An 18626-nucleotide genomic window follows, 5' to 3' on the forward strand; every position below is an offset into this window, starting at 1 on the left:
CGTTTGGCAACCATCTGCGGGAGCCTTTTAAAAGCCACTCCTTATAATATACTGCGTCTAGAATATCCTTTAACGTGGATAACTCTACTTTATATTGTACGTAAGGTTTTAAACTACCAGAGTTGAAGAAGTGATAGTATACTGCTATAATGCGGTGAATATTCTAAAACAAATGTTTTTTTTTATTTCAGCTGATAATAGCATATAGAATGGTTGAAAATACCAACACTGCTAAAATAAATCTTATAAAATCTCTAATATGAAAACGCTTACCTCGTATTCTCCTGATATCATTTTATCTTTTTAGTTCAGTATAATGTTTAAGCATTTCACGGCGTGAAATTAAATATTGAATTGCAAATAAGACTTAGTTCATGTCGAAGTGGAAGTAAAATGAATTTTAGTTAAAATTGAGGTACATTTAAGAAAAAAATAAGCTAAATATGTAAGTTGAAGTGCAAACAAATTTAAAAATATAGAGGTTTGGATCTGTGAAATTGAAGATAATATATTGTATTTATATATATAATTAAACGAATTCAAACTATCTTTTTTGCTAAATTAGAAATTTAAAATGTAAAACTAACACTTGTTAAAATTTGATTTATTTGTTAAAATACATGTCAAATCACAATGCATGTACAAACAATCGGTAAAATGAAAGCAAATTATACAAACAGCAGGTAAAAAACAAGACTTTCTTCAACTTTGTCATCGGTAACTTAATATCTAAGGCGAATTGGAAATGTCCATGTTATCTGGTGAATTCTTTTCATCACCTAAATCTGGCGACCGTTCAGCCATGGAAGCATTCGTCTCCTCAATCACCGGGGGAAGATTTGGAGTCTTATCTCTAGATTTTCTGTCGTGCGAAATCTTAGAGTCTCTGACTGAGCGACTCTTAGATCGACGACTGCGAGAAATCGAGCGTTTCCTATCCCTGGACTTGGATTTCTTTCTATCTCTGGACCTAGTTCTCTTTCTATCTCTGGATCGAGTCCTTTTCCTATCCCTAGATCGGGATCGTTTACGTGATCTAGACCTTTTTCGATCTCTCGAACGTGATCTCTTTTTATCTTTGGATCGTGATCTCCTGCGGGATCTGGAGCGCTTTCTTCGAGACTTCGATCGGGACCGTCGCTTTGAACGGGAACGTTCACGTTTTCTATCTCTAGATCGAGATCGTTCCCTCTTTTTTGAAGGAGATCTCTCTTTAACTTTTTTATCTGGTTCCGGTTCCGGCTTAGTTTTCTCTTCGACCGGCGTTGAAGCCTTTGATTTGGATTCGGCAGTTCCGTTGGTTTCAGGCTCAATGGTTAGAACCTTTGTCTCTGGATCTTTTTCTTCCTTTGGTATTGATTTAGATTCTTCTCGTTTTTCTTTATCTTTGTCAGAATCTTTCTTGTCTTTGCGATCACGGTCGCGATCACGAGAACGATCACGTTTCGATTTAGAGCTGCGATGCCGCGACCGCGATCGGGAGCGTCTGGAACTACGACGATGAGAACGAGACCTGGAAATAGTTAAAATAAAAACTATTTTTATAACACTATAAATTTGCGAACCAAATATGACGTGTAGCTCAAACTATCGAAAATTATCCCATTACCCCGTTTAGGATGCGAGTATGTATAGTGCCAATAAAATTATTATTTCTTTCTTATTATCATTTTTGCCTCGTATTTTATGACATTTATAGAATTATAGATACCGATATAAATATCGTGATTCAGATAATAGATCACAGTTGATAAATACTGAACAGGTATTACACTAAAAAATACTTAATATACCTGGAACGATGCCTATTTCTGGATCGCGAACGGCGGGAACGATGTCTGGATCGCGAGCGAGACCTCTTCCCACGGTGTCGAGAGCGGGATCTCCGGGACCGGGACCGGGAACGGCGGCGGGATCGAGAACGAGACCGAGTCCTGTTACAAACTCCCTTATATAATAAATAGTGATTGTACTATGAAATAGAACCTGAATCTTGTCAGAAATAATTTTTGGTAGATTTTAATTATATAGTTGATACAGCTACTGCATGGTAAGTGAATACTGTTCATGGACTCCAGTAATAGAAATTATCTAACATCACATTTATAATTTTTATTCAAAGTTTCCAGATGTCCATTATGTAGAAGTACTAACAAAAAACTATAAAACGTAATGAATCACCTTTATCTTAAACTAAACACTTTTATCATATAAGTAAAGTAAAAATATACCAACAACACTGTATAAAGTGAGCATGGCTTATCAAATTGGTACATTTAAGGCAATATTACGTTGAGAAAGGAATTGAAAATAGTTTCTTTTTGAAACTTTCATGACGTGGTAATAATAGATTTAAAAAAAAACTTAGTCAATATAAAATGTATTTCAATATATTATATAATGAGTGAAGACCATTGTTCAACAAGTTTTAGTACTATAAATCCTTTACATCCAACCCCAACCTCTGCAGATCTCATTTTGCTGCTAGTTACTTACCTTATTACATTAGTTGACACTGTTAATGAAAATAATAATTGCCAATACAAACCTGAGTGATGTTGATATTGTACATAGGAGATTGGGTTATATTCTATAAAACTAAATTAAGTTTACTACTGACCCTTTTCGTAGATTGTAAATGCAAACAAATAAAGACAGCAACTGACTTGCAATGATCTAGTGCAATGAGACAAGTAATTTTAGGCAAATATGTGACTAATAACTCTATTAACTTGTCTTATTGCTAAGGACAGGATTAAAAATAAATTAAAAAGGAAGGGCAGACATTACCTCTATGCTGTACATTTCGAGAATAAATGTGGAGCACGATTGAGCTGAGCTAACACGCATTCGCTGCATCTTATGCTACTCTGCAATGTAACAAGATCGCCACAAACATATTACATATTGTGTTGCAAGTCTGTTGCTACCTTTACTGATAAATTACTCCTATTGTTATCCTCATTTCCTTGCAATTAGGCAATATTGCCATTCGATATGAATAATTAAGCCACCCTAAGCAAAACCAAGCCAAATTTACACATGATGAATATAAACAAGTGACAATCAATAAAACAAGATATGCAAAAATGCAGTAATTTATTCTGCAATGTAATTAATTGTTGTTCTTTTCAGATAAAATATTGTTGGGCATTTAACATGTGCTGGAGGTTTATTGACTTGATTCTGGTTAGCAGCATTAAAAAATTTTGATTTACTGAAAGTCTAAAAATAAATAAGGGGTACCTTCTTTTGTCCTTAGACAGTAATCCAATGACTGGATCGATGGCCGCTGAAATAAAATTCTGAGCTTCCTTTACTCTGCACATGGCCTCCTCTATCTCCCGTTGTGCGGCTTCATTGCTCTTAGTTTGAGGTTTACAAATTGCTTGTGTTGAATGATGAACCTTATAGAATTTAACACATATATTAGATTATATAATAAAGTAATCATTAGAATAATAGTTTAAAAAATTACCTTTATCATTTGACCGTCTATTGTAATATCATTAAATTGTAATGCTTTTATTATACTTTCTTGCTCTGCCATTTCAATTAATGCAAACTTAGTTGGATCATTTTCTCTTTCGCAGAAACGCAGGTACGAAACTTCTCCCGCCTGACCGAAAAAGTCAATTAACTGTTGACTAGTTAACTCACCAACAAATGCTACCATAATTGTTCTCCGAATCTCTTCAATCCTTCTAGAATCATAAAGAGCCGGTATAGGAGGATAAGGTGGCAAACCTGCTTCAGCAATTTTTGGATCATAAGTTTGTATTACTTGATTTGGTGGTACTCCTTCCAGAGAATTTACTACATGTGGTGGTAGGCGAGGTTCTACAGTATTCAACCCAGGCACCAGTGTACCATTACTAGACATTTCTAAAGCTTTATGTTCATCTGGAATTTCCCCTGATGGCAAAGGTATAACGATCAGCGCCCTGTCGATGAATACAGTGTTGGTCATGTGCTGAGCAACGTTCACGGTTGTCGCATCGTAATATTTGACGTAACATATTCGCGATTGCACTGGACACGACACGTCTCTTATTGTTGGATACAGCCTTATATCATCGATCTTGCCTAAGTAGCCAAACAAAGTTTGCATCTGATCTTTAGTAGCTTGTGGCGCTATATTGGTGACTTGAATCACCCGTGTGCTGTTTGAAACCATTTTGGCAGACTTACACATTGGAACTGTACATGAGTTTATCTACGCTTCTTTGATATCACTCCTACATGGTTGTTAAATATTTATGTTTGCGGCAATATACTTCTTAGCCAAAGTCAACAACTTCGTTAAGTTATATGGGTTAAGAAATAAGATGAAAAATGAACGCAACACGCTCGCGTCGATTTACTTGATTGATGGCCGAAATTCGGAAGCGAGTACAAATGTGACAGTGACATACGACAAGAGAACGTTATGCGACTATAGAGTATGGAAAAAAATTAAATATCTATCAACTATTTTGGCCTTACGACTAGTAACAAATTTTAAAACAGGCCAAAAAAAGCAAAAAATTGGCGGCAACTCGAACTTACTTAATATTTTGCCAAAATTTGCCAAAAATTAATGGCGCTTAATGATAGAATTATAGAATTAAAACAGCAGCTGCATTCTGGTATACTATAAGCATCTTATTAAAAAAGGATTATTTTTTTTTAAGTTTAATTTTATTATTACTATTTTATATTATTTTTGCAACGTTAATACTAGTTTTAAATATATGTTTATAATAAATGTTTTAGTAAGTCAACAAAAATTTAAACTGGAGAGAAAGGTAAACTCTTTACGCACGAGAGAGCATATTTTAACAGAAGAAATGGAAAATTTGAAAGTGGTATATGGGTTTTGTCATTCCCAAATAACTGTAAGCTAACTTGATTTATCTCTAACTCGCCCTAAACTTAATTGTTCAATTAAAAAACTCTTATTTTTTTATTACAATTAAAATTACACAAAAAACAGGAATTGAGTAGCGAAATATCTCAAATGGAGTATCAGAAAGCAATAATCAACGTTTGTGCGAAATCCGAAGAGGCGAAGATTGAAGTTCACCTATCTAATTTAGATAAACATAAAAATGGTTATGATATCTTATTCAACAAAGGTTTGTATACAACTCTGTACGTAAAAAAAGCATTTTGATCTTTACTTTTTACGAAGGTCCATTTGTGGAAAAGATTTTTGTTGTAAAGAACACAAGAACTTTAATACGTACCTATCTAATAAGCTAATAATATAAAACCCAATAGTTATTTTACTTAAATCGGAAATATTAACTACAGATAGAGCAATGTCAGCCGTACAAAGAGAACACTTAATACAGAAAGAAGAAGAAGATAAAGAAATGGTGCGTCAGAAAATGGCAAAGATTTTAGAAAAGAACGAACAGCAAATGAAAGCCGCGGCAGCCATAGAAGATGAATGTGTCGCTATAGAAGGAGAGTGTAGCTCTCTACTGGTATAAACATACATTTGAAATATCAAATAAGTGCCTCATTCGTTAATTTCCAAAACTTATTATTGAAACATATTAAATCATTCTAATTTTACATTTAGTGTCAGTTCTCAAAATATGGGCGTAGAACAGAAGAGACTGGCAATAAATCATCATCTGTTTGAAGATGGATTTAGCAATTTTTTTGCACCGCGTCATGCAACCTCAATATTTTTACTAAGTTTACTTACCTACTACTTTCCCTTTTCCGCACTTACATTTTGTTCGCTTAAATTTTTATTTAATTTGGAGTTAGTATTTTACCTACTAATTTAAATATACAAATATTTAATTACAGAAGAGAAATAAAGCGATCATGAAAAGGTTGCGACGTAGACTTATAAAAACTGAGGATATGCGGCGGGAATTAACAAAGAATAAATTCTGTGACAATTAGACATTTCACCCTCTCAAAATAAACTTCAAATACCAAAAAATCTGTTATATTATTTATTAAAAGTTCAAAGACATGTTTTAACTATCGCAAAATATTAAAACTAGTACATTATTACTATAGTTTACCAATAGAGTAGTACACATTTTTAAGATTAATAAAATCTCGTTAGAATTACATTTTAGTAGTAAATAATTAGTTATCGAGCTGAAGTAGTAAGGCAACACTCCGTTTTACCCAGTGAGCTGTTGGCATATCTGAAGGCAAATAAAAAGCAAGAACGAAATTCGAAGAATGACCTGTAGTTGCTAGAACTCCTTTTCTCTCCAGCGTCTTATAAAGAGGACACCTATATCTAGAACCTTCAGCAAATTCATTCTTTAATTTTGGATATAGCCATACAGCTGGCATGTTATCGTTTAATATTTTAGGCAACTGCTCATCTATTGCATGTTTACTCCTATCCCAACGACCGCCATCCATAAAAAGTCCTTGCACATAAACACCCCATTCAGGTGGTACAGTTTCATAATCAACCTTTCTCACTTCAAAATCGAAAATCAGTAAATCTATTGGAATTTTCTTTGATCGAGCAAAGTTTTGGACAGAGCCAGTTAAAAATGCTTGTGTAAAGAAAAATCCTGATAGCCAAAATGTAGATGGCTTCCCATTCTGATACCAGTCTTCTAACATAGCCAGCCGATCAATGAAGTCAGCAACATAACTCGGTAGTGGTTTTAAACTAGGATAAGACACTTTTGACCAGTTACTTGGAATACGACCGAGAAGCATAGCGTTAGACTGTAGATCCAAGGCTGGGGACATCACGATAAACCCTTTGACAGCTTTTTGTAAATCTAAAAGTGAAGATTTTATCTCACGGAGAAGTTTATTAAATCTTTCCATTTCTTGTATAAGTACTGTATTCATAGATTCATTGTAATCAACGGGATATTTCTTTTGAGCAGTCTCTACATCGAATGCCGGTGGCAATTTCGAAAGAATTTCTGTTGCCATTTGCATGAGGATTATTTCAGTGTTTCCACCTTCACTTCCGGAACCTGATCCCTCAACTAGAACTAAAGCTGCTGTTAGTTCCATTGAAATAGTATAGTCTCGTGTTATTCCTGCGTTCATATGCAGTCCGAAAACCTCGGGGGGAGGATTTACAGGTACAGATTCAATGTGCTTGAGATAGTCCTGATATTCACACCTACGTGGTAAACCATATTGAGCACCAAGATCACAAAATAAGTAATTGGGATCATGAACAACACCAGAATTGACATAATTATCTAAAATTGTAATAATCAGACGTCTATCCCAATCATCAGTTACTCGACCACCATAATTACACTCACCTGTCAAATATTTAATAGCTACGTATTGTATTTCTTCGTATTGGTTTAAAAACATTTGTAACTGCATAACCGATATGTGAAAGTCAGAATCATTGAAACCGTACTGTATGTTCCATCCCAAAGGTCCAAACTTTTTCCTTTCTTGGACAACTGCATGAAAGAAACTAATTCCATACAACAGTTTACTAAAGGCTTTATCTTTTCCGGGACAGCCTTCGTAAAACTCTGGTTCTTTTAATGGTTCCGATAAGTAAGATCTGTTTAGATTATGTTGTAGCCCTGTGGGTGGTTCGTTCGTCATTTTCACTCCTACTTGTAATACAGACTGCGGGAATTTATCAGATGGATAGCTTGTCAACCATAACCTAAAGCTTAAATCAGTATTAGTAAGATCAAAACCTTCTATAATTTTCTCCAATACAGGTAGCCAGGAAACTGCTAAGTGACAGTTTTGTAAGCAAACCCAACCACCTTCCAACTGAGCCCTTTCAATCATTGCTCTGGCTATTGGCCCCTGGCCTTGTCCTAATGATATGGAATTAAATCTATGTGCATAACCCATTTTCTCACAGTATTTTATCAGCGCACCCATAGGATCTGAGCCAGGTGATAAAATAAATATTAAAGGTGCTAAACAATTTGAATCCCCAAAAGACTTTCCTATATCGAATGGTGGTGGTGTAATATATTTTACTCCCATTTGATTCTCTACAAAGTTAGACAAAGCAATCGTTAATTTATCTGGCCTTAAAAGTCTGACTATCAAGAGTTTTTGAAAAGGTGTTAATTTATCGTGCCAAGGGGCAGGTAAAGGTTTAGTATGCGGATCAAGGTCATCATAAACTTCCTTCCATTTTGCGACAGTATTAAGGAAGTTGTTTTTAAAGCCTTTGTATGCAGGTAAATCGTCAATTCTACATATTTCATCCCAACTTTTATCCGGCAACCAGTCAAAAGGGTTTTTATGTGGATTCTCAATAGCTATACCTCCAGTGATTAAAAATTTATATTCGTCATGATTCATTTCACCAGTTGATAACATCATCTTAGAGCACATTATAAAAGAAAACATTAGTTTATCTTTATCAAAGAGGGATCTGCAAACATTACTGTATAAATTGTATGTGAAAGTATCTTTTAGAAACTTTAACCGTTTGTCTAAATCCTTTGATTTGTTAGCGTTTTCAATGGATATAATATACAAATTAATGAACCACGTCAGTGAATATTGATACATGGGGTCTACATTTGGTAATTCGGTAACACAGTAATATAAAACAGCTGAATGCGAGGCTATGGGTCGATAACCCAATCTAAATTTTTCTATGATTTCTTCGGTTTCTAAGCTAGCCTCTTGTTTTTTCATAATATCAATGGCTAGCAATTTAGATGAGTCTAAAACTTCTATCGCGCTCTCATCTTCTAAAATATCCCCTTTAGATTCCTGTAAAGTTCGTAAAATGTCATCTTCAACTTGTTTTAAAGCAGATCTATTAGCCGCTCCTTGTACAATCAACTTTTCCCGCTTTTCCTGTAAATCAGGTCTTTCTTTTGCAACCACAATTCCTAGAAGTTGATCTTCTAGTCCGTCCTTAGTTAAAGCAAAGTTTATAAGAGTAACTTTATTAAATACTTCTGGTAAATAATGTGGGTTTCTAAGTTTAGTAGTCATGTAAAGCCTGAAATTTGGGTGATATTCAATGACATTATCACCAAGAGCTATAAACTCTTTACCAGCTTGCATGTAAGTATTCTTAAGTAGAACAGGATCTAAAGGAGCTTCCACATCCTCTAGTATGCAATCAATTAGTGCCGGTTTACCGTATTCTAAACAAGTTTCAATCACTTTCATATAATTGCCATCTGTAAACTTCATTACTTGTAGATCATTTGATTTTTCCATAGTTTTTATCCATTTATTAGCCTGCCCTTGAGGATCCACAAGCAGGGACCATCTCATTGAATTGTCTTGTATAATTGCATTGTCGATAGAAAACGAATCTCTGGGTAACCCAGCAATACACCAATTTTGTATTTTGATATCAGTACCCAAAATGTCCTTAAAAACAAATTGATCTGAATGAGGCATTTTTAAATCAATTACTAGCTTTCGCCATGTTTCAGTAATAGATGTGCGAACAGGTAGTGTATACGGTGACAAGTAGGCAATAATACCGCAAGATACTAAAATGTCCCCTGCCAAATTATCGTATAATTTTTGAAGGTTTTCGGCAGCAGCTGTCCACCTGACTCTTTCACCACCTAGTCCACCAATCAATTTTTCAGCACGATACAATTTGTCTATACACAATTGCACTTCATCTTCTAAAGCTTTCTTCTTTATATTGGCTTCCTCCAAGGCCTCGTTTAATTCTGCCAATTTTGCTTCTAATCGGGCAACAGTTGCCTTTTTTTCTTCTAGAATAGCCATAGTCTGCGCGAATTCTCTTTCAGCTGCCTCCAATTTTGCCTTTTTAGGCGCAACTACTTTTGCTACCGCGTCATACATATCCATAGCAATTATCCATTTACAAAGACCTTCAGCAGCCGTCGACGCTTTTGCAATGATATGTGGCTTAAAGTCTTTATTAGACAGATATTCCTTCCTAATCTTTTGCATCGTTGCGATTGGAATATTATCCTTATCAAAATTTTTTAATGATTCTAAGAAACTCATATCACCTAAGATTCTTTTACTTGGACCCCAAAAATCAAATATTTTTTTACCTGGGTTGTCAGGATCAGGTATTTTGTCAGGAGGCAAGCCTTTCATAACACAAACTGCTGCCATTACCAGCTTTACCGTAGCAGGAGGATTTTTCATAGACTTTACGATAGTAATATCGGCCGGCTTTAGCGTGTTTAAAGCTGCGATAGCGTCTTCTAAAATTGGTAAAGCTAGAGCTAGATCTGCTTCACAATCTTTCTTGAGTTCTTGTGCTGCTGCCGCCTGCACATTTGCAACCTTTTGGTCTTCTCTTACCTGTGCTGCAGCTTTATCTGCTATTGCAGTTTCTACTGCAATTTCTTCCATCATTTTGGTTGATTTTGCGGCCATTATAATAAGTTGTGGTTTTAACGCATTCAAATCACGTTGCATTATTGCTACTGCGTCTGCTGCTTGCATAAGTTTATCAAGACCATTGGTATATCGTAATTTCGCGGCTCGTAACTCCCTTTGTTTTCGATTGGTTAATGTAGTGAAAGATTTTATTAAATCCAAATACGAAGCTGATGTAATATAAGTTTTACGTCCAAAATCGTTATAAAAATCTGTTGAGACTTTACGTGCATCTACGTGAAATTGTTTACAAGCAATAACAGCGGCTTGCTTTATAACGTCTGCTACATTAACTTTACCCATATAATGATTTGCTACCATTTCCAAAGCTTCTTCAGGCCAGCTGTCATACCAATCAATTGTACAGCAATTTACTAAAGAAGGATATAGCCTCAGTCTAGTTCGAAAAGAGCTGCCAATTGGACTAAAGCATAAAACAATATGAAGTTTTGCTTTACATCGGCCTACAAAGAATGAAAATATTTGCAAAGGACTTATATCCAAATTTCTATTACCTCCCTGTGCTGCGAGACGTACTAATTCAAGAATTTCTTGCTTTTCATCTAAGCCGTATAAATTAGGCACTTCACCAGAATTCAATAAACTATCCAAATTTTGTATGAAAGTTTCCTCTTTTATTTGACTTTCAGTAAATAAGAAAGTTGTATCTTTATTTAATCCTCCGGATTCTCGTAAAACTAACTTAAGATCATCATGCCAATCTTTAACACTGTAAGATTTCGTGATTTCAGGTTGAAAAGTTTGTTGACCCAAAACTGTACTTGCTAAGCGTGTAAGAGATTGCCGACCTGAACCTCCAACACCAACAAGTAATGCATTGCCAGATGGCATTGAAAGTAGTCGACATATTTTAGATAAATGCTCTAAAGCGTAATCGAATAAGACTATATTCATTTTAGCTTTATGCATCGCATTATACTCAGCCAACATTTGAATTGCCACATTAAGAACCACTTCTTTAGAAGGCATTTCATCATATCTACGTTCACCTTCAACGCTGTCAGTATCTAAATAACAACCAAACATTAAATTTTTAATATTCTCTTGAGTGACATCACCCTTTTCATCTTGATAGGAATCTAAAGCAGACTCAAATGTATCCTTCATAAAGTCTCTCGTAGCTTTTTTCAGTATATTAAAAAACCATAACCGGTCTGGGTCATCTACAAGCCTATCATAAAATACTCGTAAGATTTCATGTACCCATACCCTGGTAAAAGTTTTTTTACTATCTGCTGATTCTTTTCGCAATAATGCACAACCTTGAATAACTCTCGAAAAATCTCTTAAATTAAATATGTAATGAGATTTTGCAGGTGTTGGCCTTAGACCTTCAGTAGCTTGGTCGTATATTTCCATGGTGGCGGCAATAATATTAACAATAACAGGTTGCGTATCTTGTCCGAAACCATTTCTTCTCCATCCAAGTTGTAACAATGATGTAAATATTTTTGACATACTTTCCTTTGAAAATTCGTTTATTGAGTAAATATTATAGTGTCTCAACATTCTGGGATAAATGAGCTGTCTACTTCCTCCCACTGGTCCAATAGCACCGTAGAACGTTGTATCGTATAAGTATAAATTATCTGTAGTTTTTAAGTCATACCAATGTTTGATGTCAAAATATAATCTCAATAATTCTATAGCAGGTTGGGCACCATATACTTCTTTTGCTGGCATATTCATATCATCTATAAAAATGATAGCCTGTTTTCCTTTAACAGGTCCGTAATTGTTCTTTCTTCTTTTTACCAGCTTCGACAACACAAGATCCTGTGTTTGGTTAGCTGAAGTAGTGGTTGTAAAAGTTATAAAACCGGGTGTGTACTTTTCCATATCAATGCAGTTCATAAGAAAATTTTGTACGTAAAAACTTTTTCCAGTACCAGTCGGGCCAATAAGTAGGATAGGCTTTAAAAACTTGGTATGAAGTTTTAAAAGATAAATATATTTTTCCGTCTCAAGAGTTGGAATAACAGTCTGCAATAAATTTATTTGTTCTTTTACTTGAGCTGCTTTTACAGCTTCAGGCCATGGTTTCCAGCAACCTTTAGTTTTGTACATATAATAATGATCAATTATCATACCTTCCGAAGGAATTGAGACGTCAAGTCTCTCTAAGTTAGCGGGAATACCAAATTCACCTTTAAAATAATCTTTTACTAATTCATCAAACTTTTCGCGAGAGTCTGTATGTAATATTCCACCAATACCCCAAACTATTGCAGTCATAACTGAAGCTAGTATCCAAGTTCTTATATACTTTGAATCCTCTTCCCCTTCAATAGCACTATCCATCAACATTTCTATTAATCGGAGGGTGCTTATAATTAAATTCACTTCGCCAGCCGTGACCAGTTGAATACATTGTCGCCTGACAAAATAAACTAACGGATCAAAAAGCCATTCACATAATGTGAAAATAAATTCCTCATTTTCTTCTAGCCATATTGGATTTAAAGTGTTTAGCCATGACTTATAAAAGGGCATAAAACCTAACGAGGCTGATTCCATATATATCATACCACAACGAGATACGGTAGCAGGCGAGGCTTGAGATAAGTCCATAACTTCAAAAATCATAGACATCACGTTAGACATCGCCATTACCTCACCTGAAGTAAGGCAAAGCTTTTTATTATCATCTAAAACTGTATTCATATTTTCTATCCAAACTGCGTCAACAGGACCATCAAATACAATCCATTTTCGTTCAGGAGTATCTTCAGACGCAAAGTTCCTAAACATAGTAGCAACAATCCCATCCGTCCATTCATAAGATACAGGGTCAAATGCTCCATACAGTTGACCCATCGTTACAGCTTTAGGATTCAGAACTTTGTAAGTTGAGGGACAGCCACCGGGTTGGTTTCTTTCATGCATTAAAGTCAAAGCTTCTGCTAAAACTTTTAATGTCATAGATTTCCCAGCAAACGGGTCACCAACAAGCATGAACCCATGTCTTACAATCATCATTTCATAAGTTTGTATAATTTTAACGAGAGCACATTCCATAGGCTGCAAATTATTAACAGCACAAACATCGTGACATGCGTTTAAAAAATTTTCATAATCTGGTTTAGGTAAAGAAATTCCTGGAAACAAATCTGATATTATTCCTTCAAATAAAGGTACGTCAAACGATAAAAACTTAGGTAAATTAACATCTGTTATTGATCTTAGTAATAAAATACTTTCACTTTCATTAGGAAAACTTCTTTTTAAATTACCAGCCGCTGATAAAACTGTTTTTACAGCACGCATGCCATAGTCATAATGGTTTTGAGACGATAATTGTTCCGAACAAAGTCGATATGTTGTCACAATTTTAACTGATAAGTTTCGAGCATCAATAAATCCAAAGGAATACAACGATATCTCACCAATCATAGCATAGTCAGGCACCATCATAGCCACTGTTCTAAATAATACCTTCAAATTGTCTGGAAGTTCAGATCGACCAGCGTAACCAGGATTCATAGTGATACACACATAACAAGCCGGATTTAATGTTAAGGTAGTACCTTCAAAATCAAAAGTTTCAAGGTGCTGCCTTACTGCTTGTACAATACATAAAATCTGTTGAGCTATCACCGACAAAACCTCTACTTCAATACGGTTAAACTCATCAAAGCACACCCAGGCCCCACAAGAAGCTAAGCCTTTAAAGAATTTCCCCATAGCTTTGTAATCTAAGCCATCAGAACAATTGAATACGACACATTGCACGGCCAATGCTTTCGCTAAGTCTTTGGTGGTTTCAGTTTTACCCGTACCAGCTGGACCTTCAGGAGCACCGTTTAGATGAAGATAATAAGCTCCTATTAAAGTACGATAACAACGATCTGTTAATGGCGTTATAACTAAGCGATCTGAATTTCCTAGATATTCATAAGCATAATTAACTACGGCATTAATGATTTTTACAAAAACTTTTTCTTCTTCCCAATAGTAGCGTAGTTGTGCTAGCCATTGAAAATCGGTAACTTCAGTTACATTTTTTCCTATTAACTCATATATTACATCTTTAGCGTGTACATCAATTACAATTAATGCTTTCACAGTTATACTACTCAATTTAGTCAAATCAGACCTTCTAATAACAGCAACAGTTTCGTTTAGTTGTTTTGTCAGACCTACGTGAAATTCTTGAAGTTGGCTGAGTTTATGAGTATTTAAGCACTCATGAACATCAACGGCCCAGTAAATTTGAGATATTGCTAATACAACCATACCCTCCCACGATAATATCCATTCGACACGACCCATATTTGGATAGTCGTAATATGATAATTCTGTTTCAGATTTAACTGCTTTCAGCATTTGATCCTCAACTTGTAACAGCCACTTTTCGACGGAACCTCTCGCTGCGGCGACACTTATCGTTTCAAGAAATTCAATTTGTTCACCTTCCATGGATATCATAGCTAATATGTTAAATTCTGGATCGAAAACCAATCTATTAATACCCTCAAAACATTTTTTTAGATGTGGCTGAACTTTCAATGGATTTTTGGTTTCTGATAAAATTTCCAGCATTTCGTCATTCGATAAAAAGAAGAAACGTGAAAAGTATAATCTTTTTTTCTCAAGATAATTATTGACACCATCATTAATTTTTTCAAGTAGGCCTGATGCTATTCTAAAAGACTCTAACACTCCGGCCCCACCGGCAACATCAAGTACATGCGGATCTTTCTCTACTGATCCCATGTAACGTCGATAAATATTATTGACTTCAACAAACATAACGCCTTCTTCTTGCATTTGTGCAACAATATCTTTAGATGAAAAAATTGGTAACAAATAGAGCCATTGACTTTGAACCTTGCCCCACTCATCAATTGTTGAATTCACACGAATTATTTTATCATACCAGGTCCTCACTTGCACTTCAAATGGTTTCACAAAAGCAGATCCTCGCATACCAACTGTTTTAACTATATGATCATCCAAGACACTTTGAATATCATCTAAGCCAGAAAGAATGAAGATACCAGTATCTTTATAAGGGCTTGTTTTAAAACATATATCGGTCCATTCTGCTATCATTTTATTAAGATTCGTAATCAGAGCTAATTCCTTCGTTGCCGCAACACTTACAATTTCATATTGATCAATATCGTCCCATAAATTGAAATTAATTATTTTTCTCAATGTGGTTCCTGCTGTTGGCGTCAATTCGAATCCGGCAATAGATGACATTTCATCCCAATGTCTCTGCACTAGAGCGGGGTTGCACATGATATGACCCATTTGAACATTTGGTCTCCAATCTTTTATTTCTACGACTGCTTGTGCACATAATTTCATAGGCGCAGGCAAATTATTAATATCGGGGTCATCAACAAGGCCTTGAAACCTCTTCTCAACTCCTTCAGCTATTTGTTGTTTTATTTTAGTCCTATAGTTTTTTGAAAGCTTCAAAAATTCTTTGTAATAAAAATCATGGTCTTGTTCAATCTGATTGTGGTCTAAATATTCAAATGGTCCGTCCATCCAGGTATAGTAACTACGTTTCCACCGATGAACGAGGTGAACTAAACTATGAAACGGCAAAATAAAATCTTTTAACTCTTCTAAATCTGGGTACTGTGTTAAGGGAAATTTAAACGTTTTTTCCTCGTTGTTTATCCACGTGACCAATTTGTCACAAGCATCAAGTCTATGTACAAGCTTACGTAAATGTTCTAAATATTCAAGTGTATGATTAATGTCATCCATATTATCCAGAAGTTGTAGGTAGGGTATCATATCTACTACCTCTTTATTTAATTTTGCGATTTTACGTTGTAAATTGTCTTCCATTTCACCTTTAAAAGTTTCATAGGCGGCGGCATTCTTCTCAAATATTGGTTTAATATCAGTTAACCAGTTAACTGTTTTAGTATTAGAGGCAACGTGTTCCGGACTTAACGATGTCATCTCCAACAGGTTAGAAATAATATTAAGTTGTCTCAATATTCTTTCCTTCAAAATTTCAACCAAAACAGTTTTAGCTTCTAAAATATATACACCCTGTTCAATCAATTCAGCTGCATTTTCTGGTTCTTTCAAGGCCCTTCTGGCTATTATTTCAAATTCATGACAAATTGAATCATTTTCTTCCATATGGTTCTTTACTATACCGGCAATAATGTCATTGATAAATTCCATTGCTTTTAGTTTTAATCCATCAACCATACGTAATTGGCATACAACAGCGCAGTTGAAATATTCATTTTCTAAAATAGCCGTTATTTCTGAATCAATACCTTGAAAGTATTTGATTTTATCCCGAGATTCTTCAAATTCCCCAGCTTCATTTATAAACTTCAGAAGTGCTGCCTTAGCAGGGGCACCATATAGCATACTGTATTCCTTTTTCAGTCTTTCTACATATTGCACCAAAGGAGAATAAACAGCAGTTAGTGCCTTTTGTAACCTCTCATGTCCATCTTTGTGAAGCCACTCGTTGTATTGGACAGGTAATGCATCATAGTTGTATGGAATTTTTAAATATTGCTCAATGGGCATAAGGCGTTGCGATATATGTGATATGCCATTTGCGATATTATGAAAGACCTCATAAACGGTTTCCAGAGAAGGGTCATAAAAAAATTCACCATCAAAGTCTAAATCAAGGTTTAAGATAGGCACAGAGTCCGGATCCTTCAATGCCGTGATTAAAGCCTCAATAGAACGACGCATTAATTCTTGGATTTGCATAGATATCATCTTGGTGGCACATTTTACAAATACTGGTATCCGCTTGGGACGCATGCCTTTTAAGCAACGAGGATTTTTTAGCCATGTAACTAGTATTGAATACCAAGTACTGGATACGAGATAATCAGCACGTTTAATTTCTTCTAAAACCTTTGTTTGGAAATCTTCTAAGTCCATAGGACCCCGAGCGCGATATTTAGCTAAACTTATGATGTGGGGTGGAAAGGATTTTTCAGATGATTCAAGAACTAATCTAATAAACGGATGTAATAATAGGGATCCATCCTGTAGTTTTTTCCGAAACTTAAGCATTCTGTCATAATTTGCGGTAATGCCGTTAAATTTGAAAAGCGGCTCTTCATATCGCTTTCTGGGCACACCGGGAACTTCGCGAATTACAGTTTTTACGGCTAAATCATGAAGATTCTCATTCCAGGATTCTTTACTTTCCTGGATCAGCTCTTCAGTAATAGCAGGAAAGGCATTTCGCAGTTTAGATGGAATTAACCCGATAATTTTTCTCTCCCATGATTTGAGCATTGGTGGTGGTTGAATCTTATCAGCACATTGTTTTAGTACTGCAACATGTCGATCTTGGGAAATTTCTAGGTTGTCTAATTCGCATCTTTCTAGCGGCGGTTGCGCGATCCTTATTTTTCTATAGGTGGCGCTCTCTTTAAGAATTTTCCGGTATTTAGCTTGCTTCTCCTGAAAATTTCAAGTAACCTTTTAAGTGAAATTAATACAAAATCTGGTACATACATTGTAAAATACCAAAAGTGAAAATCAGATTTTGTTTTAAAACCAAATTATTGTTATTTATCTGACTTGGATCGTATCTATTACCCAGACTCTAGATTTATGGATACTTTTTCCAACAGAGTTTTTTCGTTTCTGACAAACCCGATTACATAATTGGAACTAAAACCCGGATATTAAATTCACGGTTTTCTGGGTTCTTTATAAGCAAGTTCTTATAGAACACATAGAAAATACGTGGGAGTGAAAGAGTTGAAAAACCGCGTGTGAAAGTGAAAGAGTTGAAAAACTGGACTTCTCTTTAATATATGTATTAAAACAATACCTTAATCCGATTGTATGGAGGCAAAGGCACAAACGGCAGCTTATCAATCTTATGCACATCTGGTATTGGTAGCATCTTAGGAATACGACATCCATTTTTGGTCGTCAATAACTTACGTATATCACTTTCCTCCATGGCTCTTGAAATAACTTTAGACTGATGTTACAAGTTAGCCTACAAAGAAAAATCATAAAAAACTAAATAATTCATCGTGAAAAATTACAAATATTGATAAATTCGTTGTCATAACAAGTTGCTTAGTAACGACGATTATAAAAAGAGGTTTTATTTGATCAAAAATTAAAGAATACTGTATTTCAGAAACTATGCCGGTATCGCGCAGGCGTCAGTATGTATTGTATTTATTTATATAAGTCGAGCCTTTTATCTAAAGCGGGAGTCAGACACAGACCTCTATTGGTTATACATCGCTCGTTTCCTTTACTCTCATAATAAATGTAACCGATAAATATATAATTACTAAAGA

The 18626-nt window shown here is 35.1% G+C and overlaps 2 protein-coding genes across 3 annotated transcripts; both read right to left on the reverse strand.

Moving 5' to 3' along the window:
- Positions 1-589: 589 nt before the first annotated feature.
- LOC110991410 (probable splicing factor, arginine/serine-rich 7) lies at positions 590-4400 on the reverse strand. Of its 2 annotated transcripts, XM_022256767.2 has the most exons (4): positions 3479-4397; positions 3247-3407; positions 1794-1934; positions 590-1513 (listed from the first exon to the last, which is right to left on the reverse strand). In XM_022256767.2, the coding sequence occupies exons 1-4, from the start codon at positions 4193-4195 to the stop codon at positions 730-732; spliced, it is 1803 nt and encodes a 600-aa protein (XP_022112459.2). In that variant the 5' UTR covers positions 4196-4397; the 3' UTR covers positions 590-729. The 2 variants fall into 2 exon arrangements, with proteins under 2 accessions (XP_022112459.2, XP_045490468.1); XM_045634512.1 differs by lacking the exons at positions 590-1513; positions 1794-1934 and adding an exon at positions 2801-2870 and having other exon boundaries at positions 3479-4400.
- Positions 4401-5973: 1573 nt separating this feature from the next.
- On the reverse strand, positions 5974-18321 carry LOC110991418 (dynein axonemal heavy chain 12). Its single transcript, XM_022256777.2, has 2 exons — positions 18140-18321; positions 5974-17763 (listed from the first exon to the last, which is right to left on the reverse strand). The coding sequence occupies exons 1-2, from the start codon at positions 18272-18274 to the stop codon at positions 6097-6099; spliced, it is 11802 nt and encodes a 3933-aa protein (XP_022112469.2). The 5' UTR covers positions 18275-18321; the 3' UTR covers positions 5974-6096.
- Between the last annotated feature and the right edge of the window lie 305 nt (positions 18322-18626).

Source organism: Pieris rapae, chromosome 3, assembly GCF_905147795.1.
Source record: "Pieris rapae chromosome 3, ilPieRapa1.1, whole genome shotgun sequence".
Taxonomy (NCBI): domain Eukaryota; kingdom Metazoa; phylum Arthropoda; class Insecta; order Lepidoptera; family Pieridae; genus Pieris; species Pieris rapae.